Below are 17,322 nucleotides of genomic sequence, written 5' to 3' on the forward strand. Positions count from 1 at the left end.
TCATTTTCATTTTCTCCTACTCCATCATATATTGTATTCTGTTTTTTCAAAGTATTTCAAAATCTCTACATATTTCGAAATGCTGTAAATTACCAATTTTCAACATAAATTTAGTTTAGCTTGACAAGGAACCTGCTTCTAAGCAATTTTGGGGTTGAGTTCCCAGTAAATCATATACATCATAGGCATTATAAAAACTGAAGAAAGTGGGACTCTTTTCAAGTGTGAGTGGTTTAGGCCATTCGTGGAAACTTTTAATAATCGGTGGATACTTAAAAGAAATAGAAGTTTTCTCATCCCCTTTGCCATGAAAAGAAAAATCTAGAAGAAAAGCATTATTTTAACTCTTTCTAATTGAAATTAATTCTGATATTAAACCCACTCTGAGCCACATATCAAGTAGAAATCACAAAAGATATAAAAGTTAATTAAAGACAGCCTTTGTTCTCAAGGGGCTCATTGCAATCCATTGAGAGCAAGCAAGAATCGAAGCACTTAAAATACAAGATGTTAAATACTAAAATAAAATTCAAGCAGCCTGAGCAAAGAAGGGAATGCCTAATTCTGCTGGGAAGACAAAGGAGGGCTTCAGGGAAAAAAGTATCTCTTGAACTGAGCCCTGAAGAATGAGGAGAATTTGCCCATGCAAAGACAGCAGGGAAACAATATGCGCAAAAGCATAGAATCTACAAGAATGTGGAGTAGTTGGGAAACTTCCCTGGGCCTTTGTGACTAGAGTATGTACTCTATGTACACACAGGAAAGTGATGATAGATACATGCATGCTCAGTCATGTCTGACACTTTGTAACCCTATAGACTGTACCCTGCCAGGCTCCTTTGTCCATGGGATTCTCCAGGCAAGAATACTGGAGTGGGTTGCCCTTCCCTTCTCCAGGGGATCTCCTGACCCAGGGGTGGAACCTAGGTCTCCTGCATTTGCAGACAGATTCTTTACCATCTGAGCCACCAGGGAAGCCCCATTGACATTCTAAGAAACTTAGAAGAGTAAATCTGGTTAACCTATTCTTTCTTGTTTTCTTCATTAGATCCCCTCAGCAGAGTATGTTTAAGACCAAAAAATGTAACTGATTCTTTGAGCACTTACATCAATGCTAATTATATTAGGGTAAGTAAATAAACCTAAATTTCTTTCTGATAAGCATGTTGATTTACTATCTGGAATTGTTGGGTTTTTTTTCACCCCTCAGAATAGATTAATTTTGATTTGACTTGGTTACTGGCAAGTTTTGTTTTGCTCGCTTGGTCATAATCAATGTCGGTAGGTCTTCCTTTCCTGTGTGTCTGTGGCCACAGCGCTCCCTCTGAGGTGCTCTGGGGAGAACTGCACTTCACAGCCCTCAGGACCATGTGCTATGCTCGACTTGTTGAGAGAACAACCACTAGAATGGTGGTGCTAGAATCAATGAAGCCTCAAAAGTCTGTGTAGCTTTTGGACCTGCAGAGTTGTTTTGTTTAAAAACTTTCAGTGCAAGGTGTGGACTTCAAACCAACATTTTTTTTCTTTTTTTCTCAAACTAGGGCTACAGTGGCAAAGAGAAAGCATTCATCGCCACACAGGGCCCCATGATCAACACCGTGAATGATTTCTGGCAGATGGTTTGGCAGGAGGACAGTCCCGTGATTGTTATGATCACAAAACTCAAGGAAAAAAATGAGGTATGATCTTTTCCCAAGTGCAGAACATTGTATTTTCTTCTGTTGCTCTAGAACAGAGGTTGTTTAAGGAAAGTTACCATATACTTCCTAACAAATTTAAGATGTTAAGGCATTCAAAGGCTAGGTCAGTTTATGCTTCCAAAAAAATGGTAATTGGTGTCCTATGAATGATAGCTTTCTTTCAGTGAAATCAATGTGCTTGGCACACACCATTCACATTTGTATCCATATATCTATGTAAGGAAATGAGGGGCCCTGAATCATCACTCTGATTTATAACAGGGAAATAAAAAATTTTTCATTTACATCATGAGCAATTTTTGAGTGACAGATACTATTTGATTTACTTATTTATTTATTGATGGCTGTGCTGGGTATTCACTGCTGTGCAGGCTTTTCTCTGATTGTGGAGAGTGGCGGCTACTCTCTAGTTGCAGTTTGCGGGCTTCTCACCATGGACAGAGGAGCCTGGCGGGCTACAATCCACAGGATCGCAGAGTCAGACATGACTGAGCGACTAACACACACACACACTGTGGTGGCTTCTCTTGTGGTGGAGCACAGGCTCTAGGGTGCTCAGGCTTCAGTAGTTGCAACTTGTGGGCTCAAGAGAGCAGACTCAATAGTTGTGGTACACGGGCTTAGTTGCTTCGCAGCATGTGGGATTTCCCTGGACCAGGGATTGAATCCACATCTCCTACATCGGCAGGTGAGTTCCTTACCACTTAACTACCAGGAAAGCCCCAGATCCTGTTTTAGTTGCTGGCAGTTTATTAGTAAAGAAACACAAAGATTGGTAGATTTTACCTTTCTAGTGAGGGGGAGACAGACAAAAAGCAAGAAGCAGAATTTCATAAGAATATAGCGCATTAGAAGGGATCGATGCTGTAGGAAAAAACGGTAGAGTGGGATAAGGGGACTGGGTGCCTGAGCTGTAGGGAGCAGTGGGAGGAGAGTAAGCTGCAGTATTATACAGGGGGATACGCCTCACTGAGAAAGTGAAATTTGGAGAAAGATTTGAAGTTAACCAAACCAAACAACTTTCTCAATATTTTCCTAAAACAAAATCCAAGAAAGAGACAAAATTAGATCCCACACCCATACTAGTAAACTTTTCTAACGATCTAGCTTATAGAATGTGCTTTTTTTATTTTGCATCATAAAAATAAAACTGTGTAATTCCCAAAGAGTGCTATTCTAAGCACTGCCTACATTTCATGACATCTTATTGAGATAATTTACAATCTGATTTTAGCCAGCATTTGTGTTTGTTTTCTGATCAAAATTACTATGCCCGCGTCTCACCCTGACAATAAGAATTTAAGAAAATGGACATTTCCCTTTTACTCCTTTGGTGAGTTGCAACCACCGACCATAGTATAACCAGGCTGCTAATGCAGAAAACTCAGGTCCACAAACATCAACTTAAAGTTCTTTTAAAGTTTTGTTGTTTTCTTCCATTTTTGCTACAATAGACAAAGAATCTTTTTCTGAAATTTATCCTGGGAAAAAAAAGTATATTTTTGGCCAGTAGATGAAGTTATATACTACATTAGCTATATGCTTAGTAAATAAATGCATTTCTATGAATCTTATATGAAAGCCTAAAGTGGCATAATAAAATAATCCCTAATATTCTTAGCTATTTCACCCAATATCAACTTGTCAACATAATAAGCCACTGACAAGTCCTGCACAGTTGTTTAATATCTGTGACAATTTACCTTCATGGCAGGAAAAAAATTCTTCAGGTTTTAAAGGTATATTCTCTGTGTATTTATACCCATGCATATATACATAGGACTTACATAATATGGCAAGCTAGATAATCTGAAAAACCAGTCATACTGAGTGAAATATGATATGGCATGCATAGCAGAGCTTGGGGGAGAAAGTAAATTCTAGTAGTAAAAAACTGAATAAAATGCATAAAACCAGAGAATTACAGATTACTTGTGTTTTCATAGCAATATAAGAACTGGAGACAAAGCCTTGGGCTTGCAGGAGCCAGGACTTAGAACTGAAACCTTCCACGAAGTGAGCACCTGCAAGGGCTATAAGTTCAGTTCAGTTCAGTTCAGTCGCTCAGTCGTGTCCGACTCTTTGCAACCCCATGAATCACAGCACGCCAGGCCTCCCTGTCCATCACCAACTCCCGGAGTTCACTCAAACTCATTACCTTCAGTGAAAGGGTGAACCACAAAAATAAACCTGCCTATCAAATTAGGATTATAATAGGAAATTAATCTATCAAAGTCTGGCCTTCTCATGGGATCATTAAGGTATTCTTGAGGATTCAGAATTCAAAAACTAGGAAGCACCAAGTGGTAAGTAATTAATATAAAGTAGTAATTTTTAATGTATGTAAATCATTTATAAACTAGTTTATATTCATTTAATTAAAAAATTAAAAGTAATACTGCATTGGTATGGCACTTTACAAAAACAAAGTCTTCTGCTATCTGCACAGCAAACACTGCGCAGAATTTCAAAGGAAAAAACCCAGCAAATATAAACCAGAAGTCAAACTTCTGAGAAACACATGTAAATAACCAACATAAGTAAAAAGTAGAAACAACAAATAGTAGAAATAGACCTATGAGAAATTGAAACAATAGAAAGTATAAATATAGGCTTTTTTATAATTAAACATACAAAATATAAAATTTAAAACTTGACAAAAGAACAATTTACTATCAAAAAAGTCTAGGAAGATTTAAAAACAAACCAAAGAGGCTTAGAAATAAATATTATACAGATATCAAAATGAAAAACTTCATGAGATAAGTTGATTGGCAAGCTGGACACAGTTGAATAAATAATTACTGGATTAAAAAGCAGAGCTAAGGAAATTATCTAGAGGATCAAAATGACCAAAAATGTGAAATATAGTTTCAGAGGAAAGTATTTAGATGTGCAATATATGTCCAATGGATATTTTAGAAGAAAAAGGAGAATACAAAAACAGAGGTAATATTTGAGGAAATAATGGCTAGGTATTTTCCAAAATTGGTGAAAGAATTGATCTCTTACAGTAAATCCTAGACTGGATAAATAAAATAAATCCACAACTGGACACATCTGTGGAACTGAAAAACACTGCAGAGATTGTTTTAACAACCAGAATGACTAACAGTTGGCTTCTCAATAGTAACAGCAGAAGCCAAAAATCAGTAGAATAATACCCACAAAGGAATGAGAGGAAATCCCAGACACCTTAGAACTCACACAAGATTTAGCAGCGCTTCCTAGATCTGAATAGACTGAACTACTCCTGCCCACTTTGGTTGCAATTGCCATTTTCTGAATAGATTGTCATGATGTATTTTCTCAAAGAACATTCATACCTTTATTAATTCTATTTCTTTTATTAAAAATAAAATCATATAAAATTGACATAGAAAAAGCACTGGGGTTTATGCAACAACATAAATATAAATATGCAAATATTTTGAAACAAGTTTTTTTTTCCACTGAAAACATTATTTGTTGCATATTTATTAAGGATTAATACTTGGCAAAGCATATATCCCACAAGGATTAGAGAATAGGTTTAGTAACTGTGTAAGATAAATTATAATTTTTGTTGTCCTGAGCATTTTATTCCTCAAATGTTATGATATATTTGTTTCCTTAGACAAAAAGACAGAGATATGCCAATGGTGCTGTAACTTGTTCTTGAGTCAGGTTTCATCAGGACAGGACAGAAGAAGCCAAGATTGTTGGTTAATGAGTAAGAATTCCCTAGAAGTAAAGTAGGATGTGACATATTTTAAAGGCCAACAGAGATAATATGAATAACTGGTGTATATGCCAAAGCCCTAACAGACAGTATCTTCCCTTCTGTCCCCAAGACCAAAGTTTGTCATTCTAAGAGAATTGCTGTATTAGATAAATATGTATTTCAAAGTGACAGTGAGCTGGTTGACTGACAATGCTCAGACATCTCCATTCTGAATGTGAATGTGCAAAGAAATACAGCCCATCTTGTTCTTTCCTTTTCAAGTGCATTAAACCTGAAGCTAACCTGTGGGCTTCCCAGGAGGCACCATTGGTAAAGAACCCACCTGCCAATGCGAGAGATAGACAGGGTTGGATTCCTGGGTCAGGAAGATTCCCTGGGTCGAGAAGATCCCTTGGAGAAGGCAACGGCAACCCACTCCAGTATTCTTGCCTGGAGAATCCCATGGACGGAGGAACCTGGTGGGCTACAGTCCATAGGGTCACAAAGAGTTAGCATGCAAACCTATTGGTACCATTCTCAGAATTCTTGTTCTCCATAGGAGAGTCAAGTAAATCTGTTGAAAGCCAGAATTATTGAAAAAATAATGGCCACATAAAGGATGACTGAGGTTTTTATTTTTCACTTTGGCTGCATAATTCAGAAATGGAAGAGGTATTATTTTTTCTTACCATTTTTAGCCTCTTGCCTTTTTAAATATCTGAGATATATATATTCTGGAAATATCAAAATAAACATTGATACATTATGTTACATTTCTGTGTGCAATTTGCTACATGTATTTTCCTGTGACCAGTCATGATTCCAAATATTGCAATAAAGATTTTGACTTCTGTTATTATTGATTACTCATTGAAATGAAAATTCCTTTCCATCCAGATTTTCTAAAGATGTACAAAGAATACTATGGAAGAAACTTTGACGTTTTACAAATCAAAATGATACTGAAAAGTCTGGCTCAAAAGAAATAGGCAGTAGACTTCACACTGCCAGGAAGATGCTGTTTACCAAAAATGTGCCAACTTTCAATTGTGTTAAGCGTCATTGTTTGAAATAGACAAAAATCATTTCCTCCAAAAATATGTGAGGGAGGAGTTATCTTTAGAAATTCCCAGGCTTTGTATTTTCATGAACCTTTCTACTTTCTAATAAATAAATAAAAGAATAATTGCCTGCTCTTATTCAATAATCACAATATTCTCATAGTTACTTTATTAAATAAGAATAGGCAAAAGATTTTAAAATAAAGCTGACAAATCAGTTCTCATCTATGATGTGAAAGGAGAAGCAATTTTTATTGCTGATAAGTTTGATTTCTTCATTTAGGTACATCTCAAGGAAGGAATTCCTCTTGAAAGAAATAAAACATTGAAAACACAGTGTTCAAACTTTTAACATGAACTATTGCTTAACTAGAGAAGACACAGCAGCTAAAACCTGAAAAGCTAGAGTTAGATCATTCTAAACAGGACAAGAAGCATTTCTATATTTCCAAAGTCCTCAGACTAGCTCAGACTTTCTGCTAAGAAAAAAGTGGCTATGAATGTTGGTCATATTATGTGTATGGTGGAACATTCCACCGACTGCCATTTGTTGAATGTATATAGTAAGCACAGTTCATATGTCAATTCAGTTCATTTTCACTCTATCGCTACAAAGCAAGATTTACTATACCTATGTTATGGATGAGAAATGAAGGTCAGAGATTAAATCATTTGCCTATAGTCTCAAAGTTAGTAAGTGATGGAGTCCCAATTTTAGTCCAGGTTTATTTGATTCCAAAGCTCATGTACTCATCATGCCCCAACATAATAAATGGGCTAAAGAAGGATGTAAAGTAAAGTAATGTGTTAGTTGCTCAGCCATGTCTGACTCATTGTGATCCCATGGACTGTAGTCCACCAGGCTCCTCTGTCCATGGGATTCTCCAGGCAGGAATACTGGAGTGGGTTGCCATGTTCTTCTCCAGGGGATCTTCCCAACCCAGGGATCAAATTCAGGTCTCCTACATTGCAGGCAGATACTTTACCATCTAAGTCACCTGGGAAGCCCATAAATAAGGATGCAAGACGTTAAAAGACAAAGTACCCATGGTTGGCTTCAAGGAGGAGTAAGACACCAAATTATCTTTCATGAAATGAGGGCATTACTTGGTGATCTGGCCTAACAAAATACTTCTCTTGAGTACTTAACACTGCCATATTCTGTCTTAATATTTACATCTTTCATCTGAGTTCAGCTATGTGACTTAAATACTTACAAACCCCATTTTGCCCATTGACCTGTTCAGCACTTTGTAAGCGGTTTAGCCTCAAAAAGCAAAATAAAGAAATCGTATTTTGAGTATTCCCCAATTTCATTCTCTTCCTTTCTCTAACTGATAAAATTACAGATAAGATATATTTTAATTACATTTCTTTGTCCAAATAGCTCTTATGGTGCCTTACAGTTTTTCAGTAGGGACTGCAGGGTAAGTAGGTGCAAAAGGAGCATAAGCCTAGCAAAGCAACAGCACACAGGCAGACACGGCCCCACAGAGCATGCTGAGCAGCTTGATGTGGCTTGAGTGTAGTAGGGAGCGAAGAGAGATGGGCCTGGAATGTTACATTTTGTTGAAGACTATAGAGAGTGAAAGAGAGTTCTGTATTCTTTGTATATTCTGCTTTAAGATTATGAGTGTTCTCCATATCATTAATAACTCATCAAAAACATGATTATAAATGACTGCTAGAATTTCACTGTATGGATGCCAAAATGTATGTAATCATTTCCTTATTAATAGATAAAGTCATTTCCAATCTTTTTATCCACATCTTTCATTATTAATTTATAATTTTAGATGTGAAATAACCTGACTAAATGATAAGAACTTTTGAAAAAATATATTCCCAATGTGTTTCCTAGAAATATATCTAACTGTATTGTCATCTTTGGGCTTCCCTGTAGCTCAGGTGGTAAAAGAGTATGCCTGCAATGAGGAGACCCAGGTTTGATCCCTGGATTGGGAAGATCCCTTGGAGAAGGGAATGGCAACCCACTGAAGTGTTCTTGCCTGGAGAATCCCATGGATGGAGGAGCCTGGCAGGCTAAGTTCCATAGGGTCGCAAGGAGTCGGACATGACTAAAGTGACTAAGCATTCCAATATTTTTGCTTGGAGAATTCCATGGACAGACACTACACTACTACCATTCCCTTTAGCATCTAGAATTCTCCAGCTAACCTTGATGACTTTCAGTACTTAGTTCTTCTTTATAAAACATCCAGTGGTGTGTGTGTATACATACATTCAACAGATATTTATCAACTATCAGTCATCAAGCACCAGTGTCGGCACTTGGATTATATCTTTATTGACAAAATAGTCAAAGAGCCCTCCTTTCATGCAGCTACAATCTAAAAGAGTAGTAAACAAGAAACAAAAATTTAAAATATTAGATATAGTAGACTTAGGTCTTATGAGGGGTAGAGAAAACATATGGTAGAGTAAGAGAGATGGAAGACAGTTTACACCGAGATCAGGAGATCATTTTAAAATTTATATATAGCAGCCTTTAAGAATCTTATGAATTTATAGAAGTTAAGTAATGACTTAAGTCAAATCACAGCTACTATAGATGACTTTATTTAATTAAATACATCCAAAACAGGTGTTTATTTTACAGTATAAATATTAATCAAGTATATCCCATGTTTACCTTAAGTTTCATTATGAAATCTGATGGGTATTCAGCTGGAAATGATTGATTTGTAAGTAAATTATAGTTAAAAATAAAGTAGATCTTTTTAAACTGTACATTTAAAGAGAAAATAAATTTTCCTGATAAAACACTAGTAATTAAATGCTAATTATACTATGTTATATTCTAAATCCATGAAATAAAAGTACATCTTCTCAACTATTTAAAATTAGCTTAAAAAATTAGAGTTTAAGTTAGATAACCTAAAAAGTTCATCAAATATACCTAGAAAGTCTAGAAACTGGACTGTTTGATCTTTCAAATAACTAATGTTTATTGAACACTAACCATGTGCTTAGAAATTAACCTTTACAATAAGCTTATTTTTAAAACTCAATGAAATTCGACACTGAGGTCCAGGGCAGTTAAGCAACCTGCCCAGGCTCAACAGCCAGAAACCTGACTCCCAGCTCCTCCTTCTCACTTCTCTACATACCCTCTTCAAGTCTTCCTCCTAGTTAGGTTGGGAAGGCAGAAAGTTCTAGTCCAAGCAGTGACTGAGGCCAGAGAGCAGTATGTGGGATTGCTTACAGTCCCTGGATTAAAATCTCTAACCATTCTAAGAAGGAAAGAGGAGAAGAATAAAGCATTTTGACTTAGTTTAAAGAAAAACAGTCAAGTCTGTTCATTCAAAGTAGTGGACAGTTTGAAAGTGTGGATTGGAACTGTGATGGGGGAGTCATGCTCAAGTTAGAGGTCAGTCTGTGAAGTGTGGGGTAGACAAGAGGATTCACTCTTTGTACCAAGCATGAAAATAAATGAGCAAATTCCCATAGTCAGAGTGTCTGTCAACAAGGTCAGGGAGGGTCATGTTGAAGGAGAGTGGAGACCCATTGACTGGTATTCCACTGTTCTGGAGGATCAGAATTAGATACTTGGTTTCTAGAGAAGCAGCCTGACCCAGCACTGCCCAGCAGCCTCAGCTCATTTGCTGAGTGACCAGGGGCTGGACAGTTGTGCTCAGAGGCTGACAGTCCCTAAGAAAAATTACTCACCTGTTCTTTCAAACATGCTTACATTCCAGATATAACTCGACACCCTAATTTTTAATTCAACTGTTCGCCATTCAATTGCTGTAACTTGGTTTATTTCTAACTATAGTTAGAAGCCCTCTTATTTGACACATATAATCCAAAAACATCAGAGTGGAGACTCAAACACAGCAAAAAGCTCTTTTATTTTGTCTTAAAACAGGTACAGTTGTTCCTATTCAGATTTGTTCATTATTTTATTATGGGACAGTCTTTTATTATTTTTAATATTGGTTCCAGGTCATGTAGTTTGTGTAATTCCTGCCCTTTATATATCATTAAAATGTCCCATTTCAGTTTCTTTAAAATGAGAGAACATAAAAAAGTTTATAAAACCATACGAATGCAAAATTCTGTCTATATTTCCAAACTTTGCCCTTTTATAAGTCTTACCCTGTACTTGATTTGCATGCAGTTTTCTTTACTGATTCACTTCCCCCACCATGAAAACCTGATTAACTCACACAATTATTTCATGGAACAATTCTTTTTTTCTTCTTACCCTCATGTTTCATGAATTTATGTAAAGTTTCACTAAATGAATGCAGCTGTCCTTAAGAGGTTTGGATACAAATACCACTTACTAACATACAGCCCAGCAGACAGTGACAGGAGTACTGGACTTAGTGAGAGAGTGGATGGAGGGCATTCAGTGTTCCATTGCGTATCAGCATATTTCAGAGGGAAGGGAGAGTATTGGTTAATGGTGTAGAAAAGAGTTGGTTATTGGAGCAGAAATCCAGACACAAAAGCTTGAGTTTATAAAGTGATATTTGCTCAAAGGGTCTTGGCTCCAAGAGGATGTTCTCAGAGACCCCTACCAAAACACCTGAACTTCAGTATTCTCAGCTGTAAAATTGTAAAAAAAATAATAACAATAACAATATCTACTTTCTGTTCTACTTAACATAAATGATCATGGAAGGGATGCAATGATATATTTTGGTAAAGAAGCTTTTAATATTAAATTTCTGCATCTATGTTAGTAATATTAGGTGGAATACTAAGAATTACAGTAACTAAAACCATAATAATTTTAGACACTCTGATCCATTCTCTTTTATGCAAATATAACCCAACTGCAACTAAATATCTCTTTGTTTATTTAGAGCCACTTCCTATGTAATGATACATCTTTAGCTCATGAAGCAAAAATCTCTTTGATTTTAAATGCATAGAATTTAAAAAGAAAGTAACTTTAAAATAGATTTTCTTTTCAGGCAACTAATATACTAGCTAGACTTGCTTCTTCTTTATACACAAATAATCCTAATGTGGTGAGAGTGAGAGGAATGATCAAAGAAAAAAAATAGATTATAAAAATATGGGTTTGCATTGCTTTACACTGCATTCTACTTTTGCTGTAAACCACTGATGATGAAGAACTGGTTGATGTCCAGGATCTTTACAGTCAAGGATCACTAATTACTTGTTTGTACAAGAGACACATAACCTTCTGGAAACCTCTTTGTCCTCCAAATTATGAATTCTTGGAATCAATAGATAATTTTACTGAAAGAATCGGCCCAGCTAACAGAATAGTGATGATTGGGGGTTATATTCTGCTACATAGCATGCTATTTTGAATTACACACAATTAGTGTGATTTCACAATATTATCTTTAAGAGAGCACTTTCCTTCCTTGCATTTTCCTTTTTCATATCATTGTTAACACCACAATGAAAAAACCCTAAAAAGCTGCTCACAAAAATAATTCAAATGTGAACTGATGCCCTTAGAAACAACCACATGTGCAGCTCCTGCTCACCTCATATTCAAAAGCACCCACACTTATCTGGTCTCTTTTTCTACATCCTCCTTAAAGAGGGGAAAAATGTATTCAGTGTGTAAAAATAAGCTATTGTATCTCAGAAAGGAGATGGGATGCTAATTAAGGGTTGTTTGAATGAACAAGTCACATTACATTGTCTACGGGGAGCTGGCTGCCAATTGCATTTTTGGTAAAGAGTCAAGAAAAACATTCGAGAGGGCCCCGGCAAGCTCAGGAGAGAAGCAAGCAGTGCTTCCATTTATCAAGTAGGTGCACAAGCCTGGATCATATTGTTAAGAGTCAGGGTGCAAGCTGAGAGCTCCTGCCTGGCAATTTTTCTTACCAGTTTCAAGAACCACCTTCTCATTGAGGGGCCTGCTACTCAGGCCAGATCCTGGACAATGGGGTGCATATGCCTGACTGCTGGGCCACTGAATGCCTCCTTCTTTGTTCAATACCTTTTGCAAGATTGTCACTCTTCTTGGACTCATCCAGGATGCATGGGTTTTAAGTCACACAATAGCTCGGGTCTTGCAGCGAAATAATTGATGCTCCATTGAAAGCAACCAGGCAATTTGGTTAGTATGATTATCTTTAACAAATTGGGGAAATTTCAGACATTTGGCAATTCGTAAATGAGGAGGGAAAGAAATTGCTTTATTTTTTAAAGATTGCTATTTTTTTAATTTATTAAAATATAGTTGATTTACAGTGCTGTGTTAGTTTCAGGTGTGCAGTAAGGTGATTCAGTTATACAGATATATGTATGATTCTTTTTTAGGTTCTTTTTCATTAGAGGGTATTACAAGATTTTGAGTATAAATCCCTGTGCTGAAGGTTTCTCTTTTTTTAAATGTTAATGTTGTATTAGCCAGACTAAGCCTGATAGCCTGATTGCTTGATAGTCTTGGGGGTGGAATGGCATGGGAATAGAGGTGAAAATGATTTACTTTGTTTGGAAAAGGACCAGAATGTAGAGTAGGCAAATGTGTTTTTATTGTAGTGGATGAAAAACAGTGATTCCACTAGATGAAGTGACTTCCTTGTGGCTCTGTCACATACAGCCTTTGGTACTTAGCATGATAGAGCCCCAGAGGTGTGTTTCTGATATGTTACATGTCTTTTCCTTTAGTTCTGTAATTCTGTAATTTTTTTGCTGTTGCTCTTTTAAATCTATAAGAACTTTACTATTTTTAACTGTGGTCATATGCCTTTGACATAGATGTAAAGAAACAAGTGTCCTGAGGACTGAAAGGTCCCTAACTGAGGGCAATAAGTGAAAGAATTTCTTTATCAATATGCATGTGTGTTTGAAAGAAAATGATGAATTCTATCTAAACAATATTTCTAAAATTAAATTACTTCCCTGAGCACTGAAGATAAAGCATTAACTTTCACACTTTTATTCTTAGACATTAAAATATGTGGTAAAAAAGTAGTAGTTCTTTTGTGGTTGTTTAAAAGGCAAAAGAATAAATAATATGAGTTTATATGTGTGTTTAAAACTCATTTTGTAGTTTTTTAAATAATGTGATGATGTCATAAAAATAATATATTTGATGCATGATCTAATGCATATTTAAGTAATGATCTAATCACTTTAGATCCAAAACCCATCCCATAATCCAGTAGTTGTAAAATATAATAACAATAATAATAGTATCAAGTTTTGAATGCTCACTGTGTGCCTGGCTTTGTCCTGAGTGCTTTCTGTGTATTAAATCTTGAGGAAACTGAGGCCAGAGAGAGTTTATATTTCCTGTTTATGGACTCACAGATAAATGGTAGCACCAAAATTTGGTCCCAGACTCTTTGACTCCAAAGCTTGCACCTTATCCATCATATTATGTTTTCTTGCTTGCAATATAATTGTTATTACTGCTATTAAACCCTTCAAAGAGGATCCTTCATAAAAATTTTAAAAATAATTTGCTACAGATTTATTTCAACGAATCCCATAGGTGAAAAGGCAATTGGTCCTGGAAAATACAATACCACAGATATATTAATGGCTATTATGTCTACTTTACATACAGGGGAGACTGCATTCTGTGGCATCTAATACATTACAGATACTCTTATTAGAGACTTTAGTTTGATGAAGCAGGAAATGTGTGAAAAAGTAAAAGTGTTAGTCACTCAGCTGTGGCCCACTTGTTGCGACCCCATGAACTATAGCCCGCCAGGCTCCTCTGTCCATGGAATTCTCCAGGTAAGAATACTGGAGTGGGTAGCCATTCCCTTCTTCAGGGGATCTTCTCAATCCAGGGATTGAACCCTTGTCTTCTGCACCACAGGCAGATTCTTTACCATCTGAGCCACCAGGGAAGCCCCAAGGAAATGTAACTTGCCTCAATCGTAGTGGGAGAACATTTTATTTTCACCTTGTTCATCACATGATAAACTCTAATATTTGGATCTTAGTTTCCTAATTCTTAATTCAGTTCAGAATTAGCCCTGAATTTCTCAGTGGGGATTTGGGAAATTTTGCCTTAATTATTTTTTTGTATGGGATTACCAGCAATAGTGTTGGTTAAAAAAAAACTTGATTAATGTTTAATTTATACTATGCATACTATGGGCTTCCCAGGTGGCACTAGTGGTAAACAAACAAACAAGCAAACCTTCCTGCCAATGAAGGAGACAGAAGAAACATGGGTTCTATCCCTGGGTTGGGAATATCCCCTGGAGGAGGAAATGGCAAACCACTTCAGTTTTCTTGCCTGGAAAATCCCATGGACAGAGGAGCCTGGTGGGTTACAAAGAGTTGGGCTGCACAGAGTTGAACACAACTGAGCATCACATGCATATATATATACTATGAAGTTTACCCATTTAAAATGCATAGTTTGGTGGTTTTAGCTCATTTCCGTTCCGTTCCGTCGCTCAGTCGTGTCCGACTCTTTGCGACCCCGTGGACTGTAGCCTACCAGGCTTCTCCGTCCATGGGATTCTCCAGGCAAGAATACTGGAGTGGGTTACCATTTCCTTCTCCATTTAGCTCATTTACAGGATGTTTAAAATTGATACTTGATTTATTTTATTTAACTAAATAGAAACTTTTGAGATGGTTGAATGAAAAATGCTTCCAGGCCAATGAAAGCCGTTAATATTTGCCGTGTTCTTCTTTCCCCTCCTCCAGAAATGTGTGCTTTATTGGCCAGAAAAGAGAGGAATATATGGAAAAGTTGAGGTTCTGGTTATCAGTGTAAATGAATGTGATAACTATACTGTTCGAAACCTTGTCTTAAAGGTAAGAATATGGAGCTGTAGCTGTCTACAAAGTGGAAGGTGTTAGAGGTTTGCATTTTTATTTTGAACTTTTTGTTCTAAGAACTGCAGATTCAATTTAAACAAGTTAAATAATGTCAAGATCAAGGAGAAATTATAATCACTCCCGTATGTATTTTGTTGTCAGCTGCTATCACTCTGTGGAATAATTAAGTAGACATTAAAGAAATCCACTAAGTAGGGTGCTATAGTCTTCTAATTTGCATACATATAACACCTCTGATTTAACCTTTTGAACACCTTTAACTAAAGGACTAAAGGCTTGTGCTGGAGATGTTACCATGATTTCTTTTTTTAATGTCACTTTGTTTCAGCAGATTTAAGTAAGGCCTGGAAACTGTGAAAGGGAAAATCTGCACTCGTGGGTGGTTGTGGGAGGCAAGAAAAGCCTGAAGTGTTGTTGAGATCTTCCAAAACTTGGAGTTACAGTCATTTATAGGGACTTTCCCAGACCAGATTATGTCATAGAAAATTTATCTTATTTAAATTTTGGACAGCAAATCCTGAGGGATGTTGCCATGGTATTGTTGGTATTGGTTTTACTTCTAGAGAGCAATCATCCCAAAGATTCCAGTTCTATCTAGAACCCCACTGCTGGGACAGAATCGTCACAAAGAAGAACGTAGAGACAGAACTGCACTGATGGATTTTAATGGGAAATTCATGATAGGAAGGCACTTAGAGAAACCTGTTCTTCAACATGTCTTCTCTAGTGCCTAGTCTACGCCAGGCCCCAACTTGGTTTTGAGATGATGTGCATGGACCCTCCTTTGTCACTCCTTTACTACAGGGATTCCTCACTTCTGTTAAAAACTGGCATTTAGGGTGAACGCAGAATCATTAGAGTGACTGAATATAAAATTAAGCATTCTTTTTTTTAATTTATTTTATTGGAGGCAAATTACCTTACATTAATATATTGGTTGGTTTTGCCATGCATTGACATGAATCCGCCCTGGGTGTACATGTGTTCCCTTTCTTGAACCCCACTCCCACCTCCCTCTTCCCCATATCCTCCCTCCAGGTCATCCCCGTGCACCAGCCCCAAGCATCCTGTATCATGCGTCGAACCTGGACTGGTGATTCATTTCACATATGATAATGTACATGCTATAATGCCGTTCTCCCCAAATTAAGCATTCTTATACTGGTCAATATGTTTATAATAACCTGTCAGGAGCATTCAAAGAAAAGGAAACACACTATATCCCAATTCTTTCTTGGCCATTTATTCATCTACAGTTATGTTCATGATCATAAATTACAAACATATCTAGCATATATATGTTTTCTATATTAAATATATATCATATATATATTTCTCATTTAATTGAATCAAATTAATATTTACAGTAAATATTTCTTAGGTTGAAAGAATATTCTTCAAAAGTCTTCTAGATTTTATTGCCACCTAGAAGTGAGGAGCAAGCAAGATGGCAGTGATAGAAAGCGTTTAGTATTGTAGTTTGGATGACTTTTAGTTCCACAAGTAATTGAAGCGCTTGGTGGCTATTTCTACTTCAGCAAGGAAGTCACACCCAACGTGTGAAACATTACTGGTATACCTCATGGCCCGATCACAAGACTCCAGACAGTGCCCAACCCCTTCTGCAGCTCATGCTGGATGTGGAAGAAGACAGACTTGCCTCCGCGGGCCGAGGGCCTGTGGTGGTCCACTGCAGGTAAGGGATGAACTGTCCTTTCTGTCTCAGCAACGGTCTATTCTCTGTAAAGTCATACAGCAGGTGGAAGTTGGGTTTGACTTCCTGGTTCTGACTTTGCTGGTAAATTGAATAGATATTGAAACTAATTAGCCTCCCCCTTGATTCTTGACCACAATGATACTTGTCAGAAATGGTGTCATTATTAGCATATTTTTATCAGTCGTACAGTGGAGAAGATTTCACTTACGAATCACTCAGGGAGCAGGAGATCTTATTCATTCAGCCCTCTACCTTGAAATGTAGGTGGATTCATTTAGTCCCATCAGTCTCATGTGTGCTAGGAAGGACATAGGATTTTTTAATTATCAGCAGCTTTTTTCTTGTTTTGAGATGCCTCTGAACTTT

At 36.8% G+C, this 17,322-nt stretch overlaps 1 protein-coding gene across 2 annotated transcripts in view; it reads left to right on the forward strand.

Moving 5' to 3' along the window:
• PTPRR (protein tyrosine phosphatase receptor type R) overlaps positions 1–17,322 on the forward strand; it is a 282,539-nt gene that overhangs the window by 235,861 nt on the left and 29,356 nt on the right. For both annotated transcript variants that reach the window (XM_055395488.2, XM_088836978.1), the window contains 4 exons: positions 1,049–1,128; positions 1,542–1,679; positions 15,105–15,215; positions 16,778–16,935. In XM_055395488.2, coding sequence (XP_055251463.2) covers positions 1,049–1,128; positions 1,542–1,679; positions 15,105–15,215; positions 16,778–16,935 — 487 coding nt within the window. The remainder of the gene's footprint in view (positions 1–1,048; positions 1,129–1,541; positions 1,680–15,104; positions 15,216–16,777; positions 16,936–17,322) is intronic.

The sequence above is a fragment of the Moschus berezovskii genome, chromosome 6 (genome assembly GCF_049115385.1).
Source record: "Moschus berezovskii isolate FMDL1 chromosome 6, NW_MosBer_1.0, whole genome shotgun sequence".
In the NCBI taxonomy this organism is placed as follows: domain Eukaryota; kingdom Metazoa; phylum Chordata; class Mammalia; order Artiodactyla; family Moschidae; genus Moschus; species Moschus berezovskii.